Raw genomic sequence first — 25,833 nt, 5'->3', positions numbered from 1 at the left:
GTTGTGTCCGCAAGACAAAAAGCAGTGAAGTGGAAGAGTTGTTCAAAGGAGGAAAACTGTTCTCCATTCTGTACCATTTCTGGTTGAATGTGTTATGTTACTGAACCAAGGCCAGCAAGTCAGTCACTAAAAATATACTAGTGTTGAGTTGAGTCAGAGCATCATTTATTAAATCAAGTAATTGAAGCAACTTGAGTCCCAGTAAATCAATTTGAGACTACGTCACTATACAGACAGCTGTCGCCATTCATGAATTTGAGCATCCACGGATGGCCCCACCCCGTTCATCTCAATGGTGGTGCGTGCATGTTGCGCCACCATTGGAAACAGTGGGTCTTGAGGTCTCACGTTTTTTGTGATCTGTAAGGCGGGAGGGGGTCTGGAAAGGAACCCCCACAGATATGAAGGGCCAACTGTATAGCAGTGCATGCTAAAAACTGCTGACACAGCTTCCTATGGCATCCTGAGTTTAGTAGTTTGAGGAAGCCCTTCAGCTCTATTTAGAGAATTTTAAAGAGCCCTCCCCCAACCTCAAAGCCCAGGATTTAAAAAAGCCTCTCTTGGCCTTGAAACAGCCTAGGGGCAAGACAAAACAGGTAACAGGTGACTCCACACCCCTAGGGGAATTTTGAGGGTTTAAAAAAAAACAACCCAATAACAATAACAACAAACTTTAATATCTCTTCCTTTCCTGCTTTATATTCTTTCTCCTCTGTATAATGATGTTACAAATACGTTGTGGGCACAACCTTCTATTTAAGAACAGTGTAAATCGCCATTCCATTTGGTGTTCATTCCTATACATTAATTAGGGACTAGTGAACAGTGACTGCACAAACAGAAATAATGACTAGAGAGACATTTATTGTTTCTCTTTCCTATATCCTGCCAAATTTGTTTCCTCAAGGACTAGGAATTCATGCTAGGCTGCTGGTGAATTATAGCTATTGAGCCTTGTTCTTCTGCTTGGATGGATGCTTCTGAGACTCTGTTCAGAGAATGAACACATTTGAAAAATAGCACTTGCACCTTGAGAACCTTCAGTGTTTATAGTATATTCCAGTACTTATTTTCTGTTACTAAATCCCAAGTAAATCCCACCAAAAGAAGATAATTTTGGACCTATCTCTGCATTGTCTTGCTCATTCAGCAGCCATTAAGGTTCTTTGAGTAGCTTTTAACCCATCTTCCACATTATGAACACATTATCTAACAGTTTCTGTATCTTCATTGTTGTATCAAGTGGTCTGGAAATCCAGTGAAGTACACTCTGTTTACAATTTCTGGTTGGTGGGTGTAATGCTGAGGATAACCATATTGTTTTCAGGTCTTCAGTCTTCAGGTTCAAAAGTGTAGAAGCAAGGCAATGTAAACAATGAAGGTGATTTAGGACTTGTTGCAAGGTGAATTTAATATACAACACACACACACACACACACACACATTTCTGGCCTTTATGTATATAACTACAGATCCAGAAATATGAAAGTGTACCTAAAACCCAATTGTATTTTTAACATATCCACATTACAGTTTTTAAGGAAAGCTAAGCAAGGCTAATTCTGGCTATCTTTGGAAACAGTCTGTTCAGCTGGTCACTTGACAATGCACAGGCATTGTTTTCTCTGGAATGGTTTCTCTCTTGAAATACATGACTTGGCATCTGACATTTGCTGACATTCGGTATATTTCCATGTGCCAAGCTTCAAATGGCATTAATGAGGGGGGGTGATGATGATAATGATGATGATTTTGAAAGCATGGTAATTGTGTGTTCTGGTATTCATAGAATTTAAAATGAACCTTGATATTGAATAAAAGTACCTCCTGCACCATCTTTGTTTTTGAGTTGATGAACGAGCAATAGATCAAGTGTAACAGTTCACTGCTCACAGGACCATCACTGCAAAACTGAGCAGTTGCAGCATTTGATTTTTCTAATTTGCAAAGGGGCATCTTTCTAAGCTTCCAATGATGCACTGCACCTCTTTTGAACCACAGTACTCACTGGCATTTGAATGTATGGTTTGTTCTTTCTCTCTGCCATGCACCATCCACCACTTCCCTCTTCCCTCTTCCCTCTGCCTCTAGATGCTGGATCCAGCAAGACTACAGCAGTAAACAATCATGCTTCTCGGTGCCAGAACACAGTGTACCAAGTACAGACTTAATAGGCTCCTGTCATGTCCATTCCTGAATTTAAATCAACAGAGACTAATAGCAAGTGACCTTCTCATGCTGATTTCACAACTGGTAGAGTCTGTAGGGTGGCTTTTGGGCAGGGGAGAGTTAAGGGCTTCACATCTTGTCAAATGGTTTGAAGAGGAAACAGTGTTTCACTGACATGTTCAAAATGTGTTTTTTTAAAGGCTGGTTGAAATGTGTTCCGTAGAAGACAAACCAAAGAGAATCTAATGGAGAAAATATATGTACTTCTGAGTTTATTTGCATTTCCTTACAAAATACCATTTAAAATGTGTTCACAGGAGAATATAACACAATCCACCAGTTTCAGAATGCTTTTTATTGTGGGAGATTCTGGGGTGTATGCTTAATTTTAGCTGGATGATCTGTTGATAGGAGCACAGCTGCAGTAAAGAACATTGTTCTCTCTAGTTTTCATGGGGAGTGTCTGTGTGTTCTCCTCTATAGAGAATAGTCCACCAGTTGAGGATAGTTTTCAGTTTCAGAACTTGGAAGTTATTAATTAAAAATGGTTTCTAATTTGTTAACAATGGAGTTCTTTCAATAATTTCAGTTCTGATGATGTTAAAGCTGCAGGACCTGAGCTGAATGGGTGAGGACAAGGGGATCTTGGAGTTGTCTCATTCATGAGGTCGCCATGAATCAGTCAACTGAAGGACAGTGAACAACAATTTGAGGACACTTTTAGGTCATTTTATTTGATGCTTTATATATTTAGAACAAATGTGTTCTAAATTAGTTTTTATAATTTTCTCTGAACACTTTTAAAGTATTTTAACTTTTAAATCTTCTGTAATGGATTAACATTCATGTGTTAATGCTAACATTTCCAAGAAGGAGTCTTCTCTTTGAAGCACTGTACAGTTCAATCCTGGTTAAAAGATAAAGATGTATAAGAAGGGAAAGCAGAGAGCTTAATACAGAGAATCTGAACAGCACCCAGCATTCCCAGTCATATAGCTTTAGTGCATTTCAAAAGAAAGATAAAAGACAGGGAGACAGAAGCAGCTTCTGGCTTACCTTCCCACACACCAATGAAGCCCTTCTATTCTACTGCCAGGGGAGACGTTGTAAATTCCTGGCTTTTGCCCTGCTTCATTTGGCAAAAGCCATATATTTACCACTGGCTCCTTCAGGCTGGAGAATGGAAGTACTACGAGTTTGTATGGGAAGGTAAGCCAGAAGCTGCTTCTGTCTTGCTGGCTTTCGTCTTTCTTTTGAAATGTGATGACTCATAGTCTTCCTCATGATAGTGGGAAGTATTGCATTTCTCTTTAAATGATACTCATTACCTCTAATAATTTGCACCTATACATGTATGTTAGCATACACACATTTTATACTGTCTTCTCATAAACTGAGCTGTGCCCATGCTGGAATGGATCATGCCCTTGTGTCTTATTGCAAAGAAACAAACATTTGGAGATATTCATGCAGACAGATAGAAATGATTTCACTCAAGGAACATATCTGCTGAGTAAATGAGTGCCATTTTACCATAATTATTTTCCAGAAAAAGAATTGCAATTTATGGAGTGCTACTTATTGAAAATATAGCAATAGCATGTACATTTAAATATAACTTTACCAAAGGGTGGGGGGGGGGGAGTCAATAGGGAAGAGGAGTCTATGGTTCCCATGACCAACTAAGGCTGGATCCACACTACCAAAAATTTTTTGTACCCAAAAAGTAGAAGTTTTTTTCCTATTTTCCCCCCAATATGGCCCTACCAGATTTGTGTGGCATCAAGGAGTGGGGGAGTTGGGGTGCAGGACAGATTGGTGGATGGTGTCCTCTATCCAGCAAGCATCTTTTCATATTTTGTTCTATCCCAGTTGATGTGGCCAAGGAACACATCCAGCCCCTGTTCTCCTACAGGCATGACTTGAACTTAACATTTGTTTCTGTCTCACATCAAAACCCATGGGTTACTTTCCCTGCTTCTGAAAAGTCCTGGCCACTGGAAGCACTTGTAAAGGAGGTGCAGAGAGTGGAGGGAAGTAGGAGAAGCAGTGCAGCCAAACATCATAGTGAGAAGGAGCTTGTTCTGTAGATACCAGTCTTAATTCAGTTAAGGATTTGGAGTGGAAAGGGAAGCAAGGGAAGAAATATCTTAGTTTTTTTTTTTCTTCTTCTCCTTGGGGTTGGCTGTGTTGGCAGACATTTAAAATCTCCTTGCTTACTCAATGGGGCACAAAGTGGGGAAGAGGATTTGATGAGGGAACCATCCAGTGAGAATGCCAAGTGGGTTGTAAGATTGACAAAAAAAACAAGAAAGCTATTGGCTCATAGGTTTATGTGTGCTGGGAAGGGGGGAAAAGTGCATGATCAAGCCTAGTAGAGCAATTGTGTGGGGTGGTAGGGTTTGTAGTTCAACAATATCTGGAGTGCTACACATCCCCCCCTCCATTAACATGTATATCTTCACACTGCTTCTCAGAACAAGGGGTGAGTGATACTGCACTAATACATTGGATGGTCTTGGTATAAATGGCTCTCCAGGACTATAAATGAGTATGTGGATGCTTTGCCTTATTATTATTATTATTATTATTATTATTATTATTATTATTTAACCTTTATTTATGAAGCGCTGTAAATTTAACAGCTCTGTACATGCAATCTTTTAGTAGACGGTTCCCTGCCCTCGGGCTTACAATCTAAAAAGACATGACACAGAAGGAGAAGGGAGTGGTGGAGGGAAAGGGTAGATCCTCTCTACCTCCGAGGCCTGGACCAAGGCAGATGGACTGGAGGGAGGGCTTGGCTTCAAAATGGAAGGTTAATCATTTTCCAGGGAAAATACATACTCTCAAGTAGGATAATACATATACAATACATAGCAATACAGGAAATGGTTCGATAAACAGGCAACAAAAGGCCTTGGCTATATAAGTCAGTCTCGTAGGGATTGTGTAAATCAGTCCCTAAATTTCCCTGGGATGCAGACAGAAACATGGTTCTTTAGGCTTGCAGGAGGTGAACTATTGGATATGTAATTAAGTGTCTTGAGGATTTCTTTTTTTAAAAGAAAAGTTTCTGGTCCTTATTGCTGGAATGATAATGGAAGCACATGGGCAGTGAATGCCAAAATCTTAGTAGTGAAAGGGGGTGGTTGAATATGGTCCTAAATCAACTAACTAAAAAAGCATGAATTTAGTGGGACTGATTTGTGAGTATAAATATTGACATTATTTTTGTCAATGTTAGTTCTAATTTTGCATAGGTTTTATTGCTATTTATCCTATTATGTCCTTCCCCAAGAATGAAATGATTGAAGAACCGTCATGGATTTTACAGAAAGAAAGACTGATTGGGATTCCAAGAGTCTTGTCAACTCTGGCTTAACATGTTAAATTTAAATTGTGAATGTTGTAAAATTCTTGCTGCCTATCTTCTTAACAATCTTTTCCTTGTGACTGTGTTACTGTTGTCTATAACAGCATAGAAATTAAAATCATAGAAATATTAAAACAAACAAAGAAAATGTTAGTTACATCTGTTGTTGTATTTGACTGGATTTAAAACACATTACTTCTTTTTTTTTCTGCCTTTTTCATCCTCTCCTCTCCAGCAAGCTATTTCTTTTCATCACTGTTCAGTCATCCATACACCTATTCCATTCCTTTCTCTAGAAGTATAAAGCAAGACTTTGAAAAGAACTCAGTGAAGAAAGCTGCGTAAGCTAGCCTTGCATATATTGCATGTCCAACATTATAAGATGAACTCACTGTTCATTTCCAAAGTAGATGTATTAGAAATTCAGAAGGAAATTGAAATGTAATCCAGGATAGAGGAAAAATTGGATTGACTGATAAATCTGTGCATGATTTGCAGTTCTGGTTATTTAACAATGGCAGTAACAAAATGACACTGCCTGCCCCAAAGAACCATAGGAAGAGAGAGCACTTTTCTCCAGTTAGCATTTGGTTGACATGCTTAGCAGGCACACTGGTCTCAAGAGTTACCAGGTTGGACATGGGATACAGCTTGGACATGTAGCTTTCATCATTAACAGATCTTAGATCAGGAAGAAATACCTTGTACTCTGACATATCTCTTCCCTCATATCCAAACTGTATCTTTTAGATGCTGCAACCCCGTTTTACATACTTACAGTGTGCCCTCAGTATCAGTCCTGGAGAACCATTTGGTTCCAGAGCCACCTGTGGATACCAAATACTGTGGGCACTTAAGTCCCATTATATATAATGACATAGTCAGTCCTTTATATAAAATGGCAAAATCAAGGCTTGCTTTTTGGAATTTTTGTATGTGAGTGTATTTTCAAACCGTGGTTGGTTGAATCTGTGGATACAAAATCCATGGATATGGAGGTAGAACTGTATTTATTGGCCAGCAGAGACTGGGGGACAGATGAAGCATCTGGTTTTATTCCTGTAGCTGTTCCAGTTCTGTTTCTGCAGTTGAATGCAAAGCACTAAAAGTGACATGCAAACTTAGTCAGTTATATGGTCTCTTTTATCTTTTTTTAAAATTTTCCTCTTTAGCAAGCAATAGCAAGTACATTTCTATACTGCTTATCAGTGCACTTAAGCACTCCCTAAGCAGTTTACAAAGTGTAAGCTAATTGCCCCCAAAATATGGGTACTCATTTTAGCAACCTCAGAAGGATGCAAGCCTGAGTCGAGCTTGAGCCCTTCGCTTGTATTGAACTCACAACTTTATGGTTTGTGAGTGAGTGTCTGCAGTACAAGCATTTAACCACGGTGCCACCAAGGCTCTTTATAAAGTAATATAAAGTGTGACTGGATCTATATGTATAGGAGTGCATTGTCGGGCAAAATAGGAAAAACTATGCAGATGGGCTAAAACAGTCACAGTGTGGGTGCCTGTCACAAAATCCAGCTTTTCTTGGAAATTGATTTTTTTATTGGAGTAATTTTTTTAATGGCCATATCATAACCTTAACCTAATCATAGTTCTAATTGGTTGCGTAGGAAAGTGCATTTGAATGCAATGAACTGAATGACTTAATCTTGATTATTCAAGCTCAGCTCCATTACTAGTACTATGAAGAGTCAGAGAAATGGGTTTTAAGATGTGTATTTTTGCCTTCTAGGCCCAACACGCAAAATGCCACCAACTGCCAGTGCAATGGACTTCTTCCAACTCTTTGTCCCTGACAACGTGCTAAAGAATATGGTGGTGCAAACTAATATGTATGCCAAGAAGTACCAGGAGAGATTTGGGAGTGATGACACATGGATGGACGTCACCCTGACAGAAATTAAGGCTTTCTTGGCATACATGATATCCACAAGCACTCACCACTGTGAGTCTGTCCTCAGCATCTGGAGTAGTGGTTTCTATAGCAACAAGAGTATAGCACTGATCATGACTCAGCCGAGATTTGAGAAGATACTCAAGTACTTCCATATTGTGGCCTTCCGTTCCAGTCAAACGACACACGGCCTCTACAAAATCCAGCCCTTTCTGGACTCTCTGCAGCATAGCTTCGACTCTGCTTTTAAGCCTTCCCAAACCCAGGTGAGATTCAATTTCTTGGTTGTGGAAAGTCTTAGCTTACTCCATGCTTACATACCAGAGGCCATTGTGTGGTAGAGCTACAGAACATATAGTTACTTAGTGACCTAGATTCTTTTCATGCAACATAAGTACAAAAAATCCACTTTAACTGCTTTGATTCTGTCCTATGGAATCCTGGGATTTATTGTTTGGGAGGAGTGTTTAGAATTTATGAAAGCCCGAATACTCTAAAGCAGTGGTTCCCAACCTGTGGGTCAGGACCCCTTTGGGGGTTGAATGACCCTGTCATGGGGGTCACCTAAGATCATTGGAAAACACCTATTTAATTACAGTTATGAAGTAGCAACAAAAATAATTTCATGGGTTTGGGTCACCACAACATGAGGAACTGTATTAAAGGGTCGCAGCATTAGGAAGGTTGGGAACCACTGCTCTAAAGGCACTAGCTCCTGTCTGCTCTTTGAAATTAAGCAGGGTCAGCGTAGTTAGTACATGGTGAATTCTAGGTGCTGTTGGTTCTGTTTTAGAAGAAGGAACTGGCAAAACCACCATAGAGTATTATATGCCTAAGAAAATCCTGTGAAATACATGGGGTTGCCATAAACACACATTTAGAATTTGCAGCCAGAGAGTTTTAGAGATTTACTAAGGACGCAGCTGTGGCAGTTAAAATGAATGGAATCAGAGTGCTATAACTGTCTAGTGTGAAAAGGCCCTTGATTACTGTGGCAGGAATTCTTGGGGGGAAATAAAACCATCATATGAGACAAAGCACATGTGTTCAACATGTAAAACACCTGTCTGCAAGTATATGTACAATACAGGAATTAGAGGTGGCAGCAATCTACTGTTGAATGTTAACTTAGTGGCAACATTAGTTTGCAATTTATAATGTATAAAACATCCCTTACAGCCGAGGTGAACAACTGTGAATGGTCAGTTCCATCCTGACCGCCCTTCTTCAATTGTCCACAAGCAGTGCTGCCCCATCCTACTGTTGTCATCCAAGTCCTTTCCAAAGTGATGTTGAAGGAGTTGGGGGACTTCTAAAGACCGATAGGGAGGCTTCAGTAGGGTTGTGAGAGTAAAAAAACTGGGACTGGCTCCTGAACCTTTAATGGTTGTGTAGAAGAAATATCAGCAACTGTTGCTTGTTACCTGGTTGTATTTCCCCAGTCTGCACAAGCATTAAAGATACAGAAACCCTCTCCAGTTTTCATTCAGGGATCAAAATAGTGGGATCCAGAGGCCACATGTGGCACACAGACCATACTTAGCTCACCCTTGCCTTAGAGATACATCCTGGAACAGTATAATGTGCATGAAAAAATGAGTTACTTAGCTTACTGCATCCAGCAAATCTAACCTGGGCATGTTGTGATCCTGACACTTTGTGATTTTCTCTGAGTCTGCCATACTGCTGTCTTTCATAAATTTAGAAGGGGAGAATGTGAGGTTGGACAGGAGGCACACTGTGCTGAAGTATTTGAAATGAGGTATAGAAAGACATCTGTGGTAAGAATATAAGTCACTCATTTTTTTCTCAAAGGATGTAAATACATGTACTATAGTTATTTTAGCAATTTTCATCTCACTGTAAGAAAGTCTTCATAAACTCCAGTTTTTGATGAGTGAAGTTTGGGACTTATTCTGTTGAAATTAGACCATGATTGTTACATGCACAATATAGTATTTTCTGCACAGGAATCAGTATTTTCTATGCTGAAATATTTTCTGTACAGAAAATGTTTTTGCCTCGGCTAAATAGCCACATATAAATGTTGCAGAGAATAAGTCCCCAAATACAACATTTTTCTGTGCAGGAGGCAGGATTTTCTTCACAGAAAATAATATTTCTGTGCACAGAAATAATATTTTCTGCACAGAAAATGCTATTTCTTGTGCATAAAATGCTGTTTTCTGTACAAACCAACCACATTGCAAATTATGCATAGAAATAGTTCCAAACTGTACAAACTGCACTGTTCCAAACTGTACAAATTCCCATCAGTCCAGAATTCTTTCATCAGAAGCTTACACAGGTGAAAAATTCATTAAAACCCCACCCTCCCCCTGAACCTGGGATGATAAGGCACACGACACATGGCCCTATCTGCCCTATATTTGGGATATGCTCCCTTACAGCAGAATTTGGACTTGGACCAGTGTTTTCATCAGAGTCTTTACCCTTGCCGTTGCTGCCAACACCACACTCACATATGCTCTCACTTCCACCACTGTCACCTGTTGCTGCTGCTTCTCTAGCTTTTGGGGTCTGTTGCTGCTGCTCCCCACTATACCATCGCTGCTAGACAGGACACCCGGCTCATATGCTGAGTGCCTTGTTTGCCTCTGAATGATGGACATGTCAGTGGAGCAGGGAGGAGGGAAACCATTTAGGCCAGGAAAGGGCTCAAAGTTTGAGGGGTAGCAATGACTTAGAAGGCAGTGGTGGCAGTGTATGAGGGAACAGTTGCTGCAGACCCAAAACTTCACAGGGACATTCAGGTAATGTAGACAATCTACCTGATGTCTCCGTGGAGAAAAGGGTATGCAAGGTAGCTCCAAAGTGGGTTAAGGGGCAGAAGTCCGTTCAGATTTATCAGCCTAGTGTAGACTAGCCCAGAGTTGCTTGACACTCATGAAATACTTTTTTTTTTTTTAAAAAAAACATGGTTTGAATATTTTGATTATTCATCCCTAATTTTAGCCTTCTCAACTCATTCTTGACCATTGGAATCATTGCAGAGTGTTCTACTACTCGAGACAAAGATACACATGCTCCTTCTCCTACTTCCCCCTCCACTCTGCACTCCCAAACCTTTCTCCATGATGCCTGTAGTCCCAAATCTCTTACTTTAAGGAGTCCTTCCTCTGACTGAGGCATTGTGGATACTGGGGCTATAGAAACTACAATGCCACTCGGCAGTGTCCAGTTCAAAAGAGCACTCTAGGTCTCTTCTGCAGGTGAAGAGTATCTGCTGAGGCTCTCTGGTACAGTGGTGAAAGCCCTTCCAGAAGTTAAAGAGCAGTTTACCTGTGCCACTTTCAGCGCTATCTCATCATCTGTATTGGGATTAATGGCATGGATTAGAATTGCATGTGGGAAATAGTAGGGATGCATTCATTACTAACGATCCTAGTCTACTTATGAAAGGTTTCTACATGATTAAAACCCTTGAAGATCACAGTTGGAAAACTTGCAAGAAGCCATTGTCCATGCTGGTAGGGAGGTGAGTTGTAGTCAAAAAATATATTTTCCAGCCTCAGTGCTAGATATTGATATTTGCATACTGTTATGATCTGAGGGATGGTAAGGAATGACACTGTTATCTTCTGTTAGACTTTACCAAAATGCTTAAAATTAGTCTGAATTCAATTAGAGCTGCTTCATGAAAGTTGTTTCTCACACAGAAAATAATCCATGTAATTGGCCTTCTAAGTTTCAACTACCAGAATAATTTATGAGTAATGGCATCAGTGCCAAGTGGCATAAGTCTTTTAAGAAGCTGATGTTTGTAATATTTTCTAAAGATGTTTTTAGTATCATACACTGGTGGAAATGACTCTATGATATATGCACCTCTATGCACAGAATATTTTCCTATCATGTGCCCCCTTCATGATGAATTGTGAGAACCTGTGATAGGCATGTACAAATCCAGAATGAGCTTAAGACAAACACTTAGTTTGATTACAAAAGAGTCATGTTATTTAGGTTTAAAGTTCTTGTAGGATGTTTCTTAATAATATGGTTGACTAATCCCTGTAATGAAATTAAGATGAAGCCAGTCTTCACTAAATGCAGAAACACTGTACCAAAATAATTTGATAGCAAGAGCTACAGATTTTAATTTTGATAGCCATGAATCATAGGACTGCCTTAATTCAACTTGCATTTTCTAATTACATTACTTCTCTTTATCACTAATTGTTAAATTAAATTGAAGAGATGAGGACACTAGCATTTAATTATATGCTTTTCCCGGCATGAAGGTACAACATACTTATTAAATGAAGAATATGCCCCAAAGGCTATTAGCAAGATTTGAGGGATATTCTGTCGATTTAGGAGTCATCCATGCACCTTTTTTTTCATTCAGTGTTGGCAGCGTCAAATGAAAATTTCCATCTGAAATTTAACCACAATATTTATACAAAAATGGGCATATACAGTATGACCCCTATAGCTGTGATTTCAGTACCCATGGTTTCATTTACCCATGTCTGAAAAATGTATCTCTAGCCATTTAGAGGTCCTCCAGCATGACTTTATGGTCATCTTCTGCCAAAGCAGACCATAGAGTTGCACTGGAGGATCTCCAGATACCTAGAAAGAAGACCTGTCTAAACATCTGGAGGTCCTCCAGTGCAACACTGTAGTCAACTTCTGCGAGAAATATAGGGTTTGCTATTAACTGCAATGTTTTACTATCCTCTGTAAGTCTAGGAACAAGACCCCTGTGGATACTAGGGTCATATTGTATTTCATATGATAACAGCTTGCTTCACTCAAAAAAATACCATCTTAAACATGATGTGGGGCCCAACTAGATGTGACCTAAAAGATACAAGATCAGCTTTTCATACAAGTGCAGTTGTGGAGGGGCTGCAGAGACCATGGAGAGGCTTTAATCTTTTGACCCATCTATGGTCCAAATGTATTGGGATAAAACCTTGCATTGGCACCTTGGATTCACAGGATATTGAATTTTGTCCTTTTGAACTGAAATACTCAGTATTTTGAATTGAAACGCAAGGTGGTGACCCAGGGACACTGCACTTCAGTCCCAGCAGAGGAGGAAAAACAGCTACTGCCACTTCACAGTCCTGCCATGGGTTGTTTTTCCCCTTGATTAAGTTAAACACATGACAGGCTAGAGGCAAAAACAGTAGCCAGAATAAGATGGGAAGCTTAGCAGGAGGCCTTGGGCTGATGATAGCTGCAGCAGTGGAAGGAAAGCTAGTAGCAACTGGTGACTTCCTTGTCTGTGGGGAAGCGAGTCTGCTCCAGCTCTTAACCTGAACTTCAAAGGAGGTATCCAAGGTGCTGAATCTAGCCTTAAAAAAAGGTTCACTTTGTTTAGCTCTTTTAAGTTTGGACCTGGAACAGATTCACCACCAGACAGATATAGAAACTCTCAGGTGTCACCATGGAAAACCTTGGTGTCATGTACTACCTAATTTCATGAACTCTAGCAGGTCAGAAAGCTTTTTCAGAAAACTAAAGTTGTTCATAGCATCACTATGTTGTCAGGACTGAAACAATTTTGATTACACAGTATAATAAAAACACATAGAAGTTCAAATGTTTTTGTGCACTGATACCTTGTTCATCTTCAAACCAAAACATCCCACTTCCCAGGACTACCCCTCATTTCTGCTCAGTGCCAAGGATTCCCTCTGAACTGACCTTGACAGCTCACAGTACATATTTCCTCCCCTCAGATCTGTTCATTAGCCAGCTTCAAAAAGACAAACAACCTTTCCATTCAGCATCACCAGTTGTGTAGCATGTCTAGTACAGTGGATCCTTGTTATACGCTGGGGTTTGGTTCCAAGATTCCCCGTGTATAACAAAATCCGTGTATGCTCAAGTCCCATTAAGTATAATGACATAGCAAAATGGTGTCCCTAATAAAAAATGGAACATCAAGGTAAATTTATACTTTTTTGGAACATTTTCAAACCGTGTATGCTTAAATCCGTGTATAAAAAATCCGTGTATAAGAAGGACCGACTGTATTACAAAGCATCTGCAGAATATATGGGGATGAAGCATGACAGGAACTGTGACATTTGAGGGATAACACAAGCAGCAGTTCTGTGGATTTTGTTGCAGACTCAGGACCAAGCCAAGAACATGTAGGTCTATACATACATGCACACATATCTTGGCCATTCCTTTCCATTGCCTCTGTGTACAGCTTTGGGGTCAAATTCAGAATAACAGCTACAGGCATATAAGGCCTAACTCTGTCAATAAGGCGGAGCAAGAGGAGAACAGAGTGCCTTTTTAACTGAACTTTTACATCCCTGTAACATCCATTTCCAAACTTGCTTTATTTCCTACCACCCTCACTCCTAACATTGGAAAACACACTAAACGGGCATCAATTGTGGCTGGTGACTTTCCTTATCAGTGAGGAATATGCTCTAGGTTAGTTGAGATCTTAATGAATCTTTCCAGGATGCTCAAACTTACTTCCACAGCACCTTGGATAGTTGCTTTAAAATTTGGACTAAAACCTGGAATAGATTTTTCAATCCACTGACATGGAAGCTGCATAAATCACCTAGTCGCAGCCTTTCACACTTCTACTACTGCAGTATCCCCAAAGAGGTAGCCACCTGATTGCTACAGGCTGTTTGAAAGTACACTGCACAGAAAGAAAGGTTTTCTCATCTTGACTAGGTGCTTCCTTTGCTGTAAAATAAGACAGACTCACAGGGTGCCTACTTATATTTTATCATTAATGTATTTTAACTGCCTTTTAAAAGCTGCTTTAAATCAGTGTTTTTAATATAATTATTTGTGCAATTGGTTTTTTTTAAAAAAAAACAACACTCTTGCACTATCCATTTTTTAAAATTCAAATTGTGAGTGCTTTAGGTCCCATAGTGGGAGAAAGGTGGGGAATGAATGAATGAATGAATAAATATTTCTTTTTCAAAAGAATACACTCTCAAAAGAGGGGCAAAAAAGAGTGTGCATTTTGTATAAAATGTGCTAAAGTATTATGGCCTAAAATTAAAATTGACTACATCTTGCCATAGACTGGCCAAGTGTTCTGCATTGCTTACTCAATCTGCTGTCTAGATGTGAATAGTTGACATGCAGCCTCTAGGCTTCTGATCCTCTCCTTTTGATGGTTTTTTGACTTTTACTTGATCTGGACTGAACATCCCTTCATAATGAGGATGCTTTCAAACAGGAGATTGTTCTTTACCTGCCTTCTGATAATTCTTCAAGTAAGGGTTGTACTCAGTGCCTTTCTACAGTCCTCTTCCTGCTGTAGATGTACTTGTTTAGTTTTTTTTAAAGTATGTTATTGCAATTTTTTTCATACAAAAAGTATATATCAATTATATATACAAATATCACAGTTCACACTTAGCATGTACAAATTTCATTTCCATTATACACTTGTTACTTCCTCCTCCACATCTTCTTGGTATTATCTCTGTTGTTCCTGTAGTTCATTCTATCTCTTCTTGTAATTCTTCTGCACATGTATACTCTTTTCTTGTTTCTTGTACTTGTTTAGTTTTAAACAGGTCTACTGCTACATGAACAGCTGATGCTGCCTTTTACTAAATCAAACTATCAGTGCTTTCAGCTCACTTTGACTGACAGCAATTCTCCAGGGGCCCTTGGCAGAGGTCTTTTCACAGCCTTTTCACTGCAGATGCTGGGGAGTGAACATGTGCATTTTGTATACAACATCTCCTCTCAGCCACTAACCTATTCCTATTTCACATAGCTGCCATTTCTGAGACAGTTCAAAGTGTCCACATACTTCTTGAAGGAGGGAGAATTCTCCCTATGTTGGGCTCCTTGCTCTCGTTGTTACTTCAGCAGTCTGATATTGATCAAGATTCTGCATCAGGAAATGTAGTGTAAAGTACCACACAAATGGAACTACAACATATCTCCCTCTCATTCACAAACCCACTTTGCTGCAGACCCTGCAACATTTATTGGCCAGTGAAGAATGGGGAGAGGTGCAGTGCAGAACCATCCAGCTATGTTCCCATAGCTGAGTGCACATCAATAGGTATCCTGCAGGATCTCCTGGAGTCCTTCAGAGTGCCTGGGAACTTCCCTGCAATGAAGTGTGTCCCTGAGGAGGGAAGACCTCACCTATGTTCTAGGACCTAATGGAGTCCTTGCAGTAGTGCCCACTGAGAGCCTTTCTTGTTGATCCTATGTACTAATAAGCAAGGGGAAAACAGGTGGCAGAGTGAGCTCACACTTGGGAACACTCACCCTGCAAAATTTCCATGTATACCACAAGAATCCCTCCATTACTGCATCAACAAGTAATATTAACAGTTCCTTGGGTTAGATTAATCAAGGTTAGTATTATTATTTTTTCAAAAAAAGATCTGTATCCATATGTGGTTTCCCCCTGTGAATTCTGTTAACACTTTTTATAATAAAAGCATGGCTGAACCTTATGATGTAGTGAAGGGGTTGCTATGGAAGAAGCTTTCCAAAACAGATCTATGTTTTGAAGGACTGACATTTTGTTTTCTTAAATGTTTATTTCATGGTTTCGTGTTATTGGGTAGCAGGAGAACCAGAACATAGCTGGCAAGAACCAACATGAATGCAGCCAAAGATTAGCATTCTGGAGGGAATTAAAATTACCAAAGCAGTGTTCTTCATAGGAAAGCAAGCTGCTCCTTGCTGTACTTATAATCTAAGCAGTCATTAGTGCTAAAAGAAAAATATTTAAACTGTTGACACTGAACTGAAGGCAATAGGGAGGCCATATGTGGAAAGACTGTAATGGACAATAGAGACAACGTGCATTTTTTAGATATGTCTACAATTTTTTTCTGATATATGTATATATGTGTATGCATGTATGTGTATGTATAGTATGTCACATATGTATATGTAATTGGCTATAGTAGGTATAATACCAAGAAGAAGTAAAATCTCAAATGTGTTGGATTTAGATCATCTTTAAAGTATGAATAATACTTTTTTTTCTCTTCAAAACAATGGATTGGCTCCAGACTTGCTCATAATTAGATCTGATTTAATCAGGTCTACTATAATCATGTCTAGGTCTCTATCCAACCCACTGTGCACAATCATATTTGTTGTGTGCATAGTCGAGATAATAATTGCCCTTTTAGCACAGGTTGGAAGCACAATATTTGACTTTTTAGCATAGGTTGATCATCTGTGTGGCATCCCTTTCCTCCAAAGACCTCAGAGTTCTCAGAGTGATATACATTGTATCTTATCCTCCCCCCTGCCCCCCACAACAACCCAGTGAGGTAAGTTAGTCTTAAGGGCAGTAGCACAATAAAGTCCTAAGCTTCATGACAGAATGAGGAATAGTTCAAATGCAACATCTGGACCATTCTACTTTGTCCCCCCCCCCCCAAAAAAAAAAGATTTCAGAATAGAGATTTTGTTTTGAGAACCCAATAAGCATGCCTTGATTATGTTTGTAGGTCCTCCATGAACCTTTGATTGATGAAGATCCCATTTTCATTGCCACCTGCACAGAACGAGAGTTACGGAAGAGGAAAAAGCGGAAATTCAGTCTCTGGGTTCGACAGTGCTCATCTACTGGTTTTATATGCCAGGTAAGAGCCAGTGGAATCAATCTGATTTCAAGCAGCTGATTAAAGCATTTATACTTTTGAGTGGTTTACAGCAGGTTGCAGCACAAAACTGTCTAGTCCTAGAAACACCTTCAGTCTTAAGCCTGTCTGTGTATGGTACTTTGAAACTTTTCCAAGATTTCCAGTAAGAATCTGAGCCTGGAAAAGTAATGTTTTGACTTCCAATCCCCAGATCCCTGACATCTGGGTAAAAAAATGTTATGGTTGTATCATCAAGATAAATGTCAACTATGTCTTCCATAACAGCATGAATCAAACATATAGGGCTGTGGGGAGCAAAACAAAAACAAAAACAACTAATCCTGATCTTAAGGTTCCACCAGATGAACCAATAGTTCTAGTACATGTCAAGCTATTATTTTTTCAGGTTTCATGTCTTGTGATGGTAGTTTCCACTCTCACATCCCATCATGGCCTAAATACATGGCAGTTTCTGTCAGCGCAACTGCTGGGGTCCAACAACCACTATCAGCAACTCAAACGAGTCCTGGGGTTAAATCAGACCCTTGGAGCAGAGCTGGCAAATTTCCAGAGGCCGAAGCATGGCTCCAAAGTCCAATTGGGATGACAGCAACTGGATGTCTTCCAGGAACTGCAGCAATGCAGGAACCTCCGGGGACACACAGCAAACCAATGCTGTAGCTTCTTCTGATAAACCACCAGAGAAACTAAGTCCTCAAAGTGCTCTTTATTCATAGTGCTATAATACAAAACTAGATCTCTAAACCTCCAAAACATACCAATCCAACTCCTTCTACTAACCCACAAGCTATCCCTTGCAACCCCTGGGTTTATATAGTCTCCAGACCATGTGGTCTCTCAAACCCAGTGAGTTCAGGTGTGTAGCCATGTCATGTGTCTCCTGTGCAATCTAGACACATGGTTTCATCATCCATGGCTACGTGCACTTGGGCATTGAAGTGTCCTTGAGCCAATGAGCTTCAGCTGTGCTGATCAGCCTTGCCACTCTGCTGAATGCTCATGGTCAAACACACACACATCAAGCATTTCCCTGTGTGCTGTGTTTTAACCCTTCAAATCCCTGACAGTTTCATCCACTTGTTTTTGTCTCTGCTCGGGAGTTTTCTTTCCTTCTAGTCATTGCCTTCAGAAACTTGACCCTGCCCTCTTCCCTGTGCTCTTCTCCAATATCCACATTCCCAGTTTGGATTTTTTTTTTTAAAAAAAATAATAGTCATTGTGCTTAAGTGCTATACCACTTTAGTGCTATAACTATAAGAGAAAGAGTACAAAAGAAGCAGCATTGAATGTGGTAACCAGAAATGTCCTGAGGGAAGAAAGATCAGAGGAGAATCTCCATAGCGAAGTTCACACCCCTATTCAACACATCATCAATGGGACCACCAAGAATTGCAAAACAAAGGCCCGTTACAGACCCTGTCACGTGCTAGGGGTTGGCCGAGGACCTAGCGTCCATACCAGCCTCACCCCTAGCATGTGACAAGGGTGTAAAGATGGCGGCGCCCTATACACACGGACGCCGCCATCTTTACGTGCTGGATGCATAGCATCCGCACGTCGCACCCCAGATCTGACACCGCGAGTGTGCAAGTAGCGCCTCGCGGCGTCCCATCCAGGGCGGAAGAAGAAGCACCATTTGGGGGCTTCTTTTTGTTCCGCGAGGGAGCCACACAGTTTGGCTGCTGCGGCTCCCTCATGGAGCAACCGGCAGCGGCGCGAGACTGCCCCTTCTGGGTGGTCTGTAACGCGCCTAAGACAATGGATAGAGAATTCCTTTGTCGTCGTCGTTGTGTCCCTTCAAGTTGTTTCCAACTTATTGGGGTTTTCTTAGCAAGAATTTTTCAAAGGAAGTTTGCCATTGCCTTTCCCTGAGGCTGAGAGAGTGTAACTTGTCCAAGGTCACCCAGTGGGTAACCTGACTGATCCAGGATTCAAACCCTGGTCTTCAGAGTTTTAAGGATGAGATGTTCAAGGTCTTTGATGTCTACTGTATACCATTCCTACTACATGTTCTCCTTGTGCGCATATATATCTTTGTTTAGGAGGGAGGAATGAACCTTCAGGCATGGCTGGTTGATAGTGATGGAGCTACACCCATTACAAATCGGACCTAAATTTTGTAAGGAGTGATGTACCATGGCTTCTGATGGCTCATGGATTTCTGAACTGGTAGAATTCAGATTCAGACCCCATTGTGTTCAAAATTTGTTACCTTCGCAAGTTGCTTCCTAAGCTAACATAGCAGAGGAAGTAGACACATCTTCAACTCTATCATAACTCAGGTTTCTTTCACTACTAGATCAACAGGGGAAGAAGCTTTGCTGTAGAAGTTCCATATTAATGTATTAGAAGTGCAGACTTTTCATGTGACCTGTGTACCCCTTGGCACTGAAAGATAACAGGTATAGTGAAAAGTCTATAGATCATAAAACAAACCTGTCCAGCATGTTGACATGGTGGAGAGATTTTAGATATGCTGAGCTCTAAATAAAATTTATTTTCTGCCCTCTGTCCATCTCCATTAACATACATCTTCAAACTGTCAAAGTCAATGAAAATGGATGACACTGAGCACATCACTGGATTAAGCTCAACAGCTTGAAAAAAATAATGAAACTGACACTTCTGTTTGACTTGCATATAAATGACTTCCAAAATAGTCTCAAGAGCCTTTGTCTGTGTGTATCTTGACAGCTCTGTCTTCATATTCGGAAGGGTCAGGTGAGAAAGGATTTTTGTTTTGTTTTTTAATAGTGTGAAAACTAACACTTCAGAGTGTGAACCTATCAATAGCATGACTGCAAGAACAGATGTGAGGTTTTCTCCCCAATAAATATAGACTTAAATACTGTATTCAGCTTTATGTTGCTGAACTCCCTAGTGGATTTCAACAAAAGCCATGTGGAAGGCAGCCACTCATTTTCAGAATGCCTGCTGTTCATGGGGAGAGGAAAACAACAATTTTCTCAACATATCAAAAATGAGGGTTTAGCTGAGTCTAAACTGTTGGTTCCTATAAAGAGATAATTGAACTAAATGAGAAGAAGTGATAGTCTCTTTGCCTTTATCTGTATAAGTGCCTACTCTTAATAAAACAAATTGTTCAAACATTGGCTTAGACCCAAGGAGCTATTTCTGGCATTTTGGGTCATTGTCATTATGTTTATTGATTTGCCACTTTTCAATGGTAAATATCATGCTCGCAGCAACTTACAGCAACTTCAGGAAATTTTTTGTAATCAAATACAGCCACAGTTCTAGATAATTCAATACCAGTCACAAGTGAAGATTTAAACAATCATGCAAATAGACATCTAGATGGCTGGGGCATTCTGACAGTGAAAGTCCTGAGAAGCATCTTTCTCAGGTTCTGAAATTTCTGCTGTTACATTTGGAGTCAAGGAGGGCCTCATTCTTTCAGGCCAGATGGAAGTGAATCAGATGGAGGAAAAGGAAACAGGGCTGGCAAGACTCACAGCTGGATTGTAGACTGGATGAGGGAGAGGCACCATGTTGTCCCTCTTCTCAGGAAGATCAAAATGTCATGCTGGCACTGTCCTGTCCTGTGCTTGATGGGTAAGGGTGAACTTTTTTTGCCATTGTCTAGCATACTTTTAGATATTTGAAAAGTGTCCTGTCTTAAACTTATTTTCTCTAAATTAAACAGATCCCCTTGTCTTCAGGTCATCCTCCTAGGGTTTACCTTTATCAAATTTTAGTTCTTCTCTGAGCTATTTCCAATTTAGCAATCATGGTGATGCTTGAGATATAGGAAAATGATTTCCCAATGAGAAACTGGAATTATAATTTCGCAAATGGAAGCAGTCCCAATATAGGAAAGCATTTCACCCTATCTGCTTTGTTTTTCTGATGCCCAAATCAAGGCTTCATAAGAAATCAGAGCTGTGAACCAGTCTAATCTTTTTTATATAGTGTTGATGGTGCTTTATAGAGCTAACTTCCTGGATCTCATCAAGTCTTGTTTCTAAATCTTTACAATTTCTTATGTACTTACCATGGACAGTCCAAAAGATGAATAAATGATTCCTGAAGTAAATCAAGCCTTCACTTTCACTAGAAGGCAGAATGACTAAACTGAAGTTATTATACATAATGAAATGGCATGACCCACTGGAAAAAACAATTATTCTTGGTAAAATGGAAATCAGTGGGACTTCCCAGTGAGAAAGAGGGAAAACTTTATTACAGGTAGATTGACTCAGTCAAGGAAGCCATGGCCTTGAGTTTACAAACTTGAAGCAAGGCTGTTAATAAGCCTTATCATATGAGAAAAGAAAGCCCAAAGAATAGCGACTTTCTTTGTGCCTCTCCACATGCCATCATTGCACTTCCATTCTCTTCTCAAGGAAGATGGTCATAAAAGTTTCCCTTTTGTCATGCTGGAAAAATCCGTTTGACAAAAGAGACACTTTTAACAACTGTCTCCCTTGGGAAGAGAACATAAGTGCTATGATGGCACGTGGAAAGGCATGGAGAAAGCTGCTACCCTCCTGTTCTGTTTCAGCTTTCTTTTCTTATGCAGCCCATTTGATAGCACAAAACAACAAGAGGTCTGATACAGTTTGAATGGCATTGAATCTGTGTATGTGTGTGTGAGAGAGAATATGGGTTTGAGTCTACCATCTGACATGAAAATTAAACCTTCTATAAACCTGTGGCGACTATAAATAGAGACACTATTCTGATGTGTCAGAACTGCACAAAACTGGTAAGGAGCTACATTAAAATTGGGATGACTTTCACTGTCCTCTTGTTATGAATAAGCTTATTTGGTCTCTCGTTAAGTCCTAATTGATTTACTTGTTCTGCTTTGAGAGAGCAAAATATAAGCCTGGGGTGAATTTCCTTTTCAAGGACAGAATTGTAGGAGGGTTAGCCATCTGTCTCTTTTCAGTCATACAGTGTTAGAGAACTGTTAGTTTCCCCATCATATGGTATTTAACACCTATATAGTTATCTGAAAAAGAGAAATCTGTGGAAATAGAGACCTGGTGGGTTATGTTTGTGTTTCTCGACTCAGCAATACAGTAACAACTTCCTTCCTTGGGATCCTGTCTTCATTTGGCTTCATCCTTTTCACATTCAGCTTTGCAGTTTTCTCTTCTTAGTTATCTACTTGAGAAATGTGTTCCACATATTCATTAAAACATGGTTCAAAGAACAGCCATACACAAGAACCACGGGGGGAAATTTCCTCTATCAAGACACCAATTTTTACATAGATTATTGTTGCTTTCAATTCTAATATTGGCAAAACAAGGCTTTTAAAATATAGCTCTGGATAGTGCTGCTTTCCTGGAAGATGTTTTGGACAGTACAATTTCATGCCTGGGAAGTGATGGTGAGTCAGCCTAAAAATGAGTACAGACATAATGGTTGTGGTTAGATAAACCATGATAAACTATGGTTTATTTTGACAGGAATGAGCCTGCTCTCTCCCTTGGCTTGTATGCTTCTCTTCCTTCTTTCCTTGCACAGCTGCAAATAAGAGATAGGAAGCTTTTCCTTCTTATTTCACTTAACCTCAGTTAAGCTTACATATAAATCCTAAACTGTGATTAATCATAACTTTACTTTGTTAAAAACAAGCCATATTGATAACTCAATGGTTGACATTCACTTGTTTCAAATAAACTGTGTTTAAGATCAAGCTCTGGCTACGGTTAGAGGAAATAATCTGGTTTGGAAACTGAGTTATTTCCGTATATTTGCCATGATCGAATCTCTCTGTGGCATTTTGTTGCTATTCCTACAGAAAACTCAGGGAACGGCAATTGAGATAAAATGCCACAGAGAGATTATTGTGGCGGGGGGGGGGGGGGGAAGAGGAGGAAGGATGTGGCAGTGGGGGGGAGGGGACGTGGAGGAAGAGGAAGGGGAAGGTAAACCCTCTTTAGACAAATGTTGCCAAGAAAACTCATGACAGGTGTGCCCTAAGTAGGGAATGACTTGAATGCACACAAAAATAACAGCAACAACGTATTTATTTATTTATTTATACCCTGCTCTTCAGCCAAGGCTATCAGAGCGGCTTACCATTTGTTAATTTGTTAACAACAACAATAGAGGTAGAGTGGTGGTACGGCAGGAAGGCTTGGGCCCCGGCCACTCCTCCTCCTGCTGGGTTAACCTCTGTTGTGCCCCTCGCCTTGCTGCTACTCACCAGAACCCTCCGGGGGACCCTCTCAACTCCATCTCCCTTTCTGCCTCCCAGCCTGTCAGCTCTCTCACATAACGGCCTGGGCTTCCTTGCCCCAGCCCCACTTTGGCCCCAGCCTGGTGTTGCTCGGTGGTGCTGGAGCCCAGCGATGGGCAGCTCAAGATCCTCAAGGGCTGGAGACCAAAGGAATCCAGGAGACTGAGTAGGTGGGGGCCCCCATGCATGGAGATCATGTTGGGAAAGGAAGAGATGGAGGAAGGAAGAAGGAAGAAGGCGGCAGTGGGAGGAGGAGGAGGAGGGTGGACTGCATTTGGGGGTCGCGCATGATCCAAATCAATCCAATAGCTTATTCTCACTATCGGAGATTTGGAACATTGTGGTTCTTTAAAAAAGAACCACTAAGGAATCTGGTGCCAAATGCACTGGTTTAAGTGGGCGTTTCAGTGCCCCCTCCCCCCGCAAACTGCACCAGTAGTAGTCAGGACGAGTGAGAACTTCCTGGAAGTAAACTGGTTCCACACCGGTTTATTTCTGTAGTGTGAATGACTCTTCAGATTCTAGAGATGATTTGATGATCTCTTATTAGGCTGAAATAGAAACACACATTTCAGAAGGCAGTTGTAGTATTATCACTTGTTTTCTTTTTGCTAATAGAAGAGTGTAGGATGTCAGCTAGTTATGCTTGTGTAAGCTCCACTAAAATGGTAGCCACCTGGCTGGACTGTAGACTTTCCCTGTTTTCATGTGCAAACTTCATACCAATGTGAATGCCCATTCACACTAATTCAGACCCTAGAACTGCCTAGCTAGAAGACTTGTCTACAACTGTTCATGTAGGCCCAAAGACAGAGAATGAGTGCCCCCCCCATGTGGTTGAACTGCAACTCCCACCAGCCCTAGCTAACATAGCCAGTGGTGAAGGATGTTAGGAAGTGCAATCCAGCAACATCTGGAGGGCTATTTCCCCCCCATTATTGTGCTGGATCTCTCATTATGTCTGGTGAATTGCACTTTTTTATGAAGATAGTGATGATGATAATAAAATTTATTTTTATCCTGATCCTTGGAGCAATGCAGTTGGAGCGGCTTACAACATTAAAATATACATTCCATAACATAACCCCAAACTCAACCCCCCTTAAAATATAATTAAACCGTTTACAATTTAAAACATGCTTAAAACTATAACAATGTTAATAGATGAACAGTGACTGTAGTCAGATCAGAGGTCAACAGTTAAGTTTTCTTTTGGTGGCCTATTCAGGAAAAGCCTGCTGGAAGAGATCTGTCTTAACAGCTTTTTAAAAATTGTTTAAGGTGGTAATATGATCGATCTCATCTGGCAGGCCATTCCATAATCTGGGAGTGACAGCCGAGAAGATCATCTGGACAGTTGTAGACAGGCTAGTTTTTAAAGTAGTAGATTCCTCCCAGAAGACCTAAGGGTGGCTTATACAAAAGGAGGTGGTCCTGGAAATAGGTTGGACCCAAGGCATTTAGGTTTTTAAAGGTCATAACCAACACCTTGTATTGGCCCGGAATTATCAATTGACAATTCTTTTGATAGGAACACCATACTTTACTGTGTCATTTCCCCCTATCCAGACCCTTTCCAAAGGTGTGTCTGAAGTCAAGGCAGAAAGAAATGATCCTGGGGTATCTTGGTGACTTCCATCTTGGTCAAATTATTTCTAGCTGCTATGAAACTCAGACTGCTCTGTGTTCAGTGCAACAAGTGCAGATTAGACATTTGGTCCCATGTTCAGACTCAGCCCAATATTTTCTCCCTTAAAATGTAATTCTCCTGTATGAGATCAATGAAAATTACTGTTTTCTTAACCTGTATCTTAACATGACTTCTCTAGCAAAAGCCACAAAGACTGTTGAATTAGTGAAGCATGTAGATTTGCTGTGGCAACTTGTCCCCCGCTGCCCCTTTATAAGGAGTGCTATGGAAGTGTTACATCTAGCTATAAAACAGGGATGGGAATCATTCAACTGTCCAGGTGTTATTGGACTTCATCACCCAGCATTTCTCACCATTGGCTGGGTTGGCTAGGACTGCTGGGCATTGCAATCCAGCAGCTGTGCTGGCCAAATGGCCGTAATAAAGTTATTTATAATCCAGCAGCATATATAGGGACACACAGCTCCCATTTCTTTAATATTGTGACATGGATGCGGTGTGCACATGGATGTGTGTGTTCAGAATAAGAGACGGAGTTTGTTCTGAGGAGATGGTGTCTCTTTAAATACGCCGCCCGTCCTCTTTCCATCTGGGCAGCGGCCCGGAGGACTCTCTCGCCGCCGAGCGGCGTTTTCCCAAGGGGAGGGGCCGGTGAGAGCGGCCCCTACAAAGCCGGCTCACCGGCCTCCCTGAAGAGGACGCCGCCCGCCCTCTTTCCATCTGGGCAGCGGCCCGGAGGACTCTCTCGCCGCCGAGCGGCGTTTTCTCAAGGGGAGGGGCCAGTGAGAGTGGCCCCTACAAAGCCGGCTCACCGGCCTCCCTGAAGAGGACGCCGCCCGCCCTCTTTCCATCTGGGCAGCGGCCCGGAGGACTCTCTCGCCGCCGAGCGGCGTTTTC

At 40.8% G+C, this 25,833-nt stretch overlaps 1 protein-coding gene across 1 annotated transcript in view; it reads left to right on the top strand.

Moving 5' to 3' along the window:
* Positions 1 to 25,833, top strand: part of PGBD5 (piggyBac transposable element derived 5) — a 91,439-nt gene that overhangs the window by 49,327 nt on the left and 16,279 nt on the right. Inside the window, 2 exon segments of the mRNA XM_042445132.1 lie at positions 7,290 to 7,717; positions 16,913 to 17,047. Coding sequence (XP_042301066.1) covers positions 7,290 to 7,717; positions 16,913 to 17,047 — 563 coding nt within the window.

The sequence above is a fragment of the Sceloporus undulatus genome, chromosome 1, assembly GCF_019175285.1.
Source record: "Sceloporus undulatus isolate JIND9_A2432 ecotype Alabama chromosome 1, SceUnd_v1.1, whole genome shotgun sequence".
Classification (NCBI taxonomy): Eukaryota; Metazoa; Chordata; class Lepidosauria; order Squamata; family Phrynosomatidae; genus Sceloporus; species Sceloporus undulatus.
Note: the sequence above shows the minus strand (reverse complement) of the source record. Positions and strands in the feature narration are given on the sequence as shown.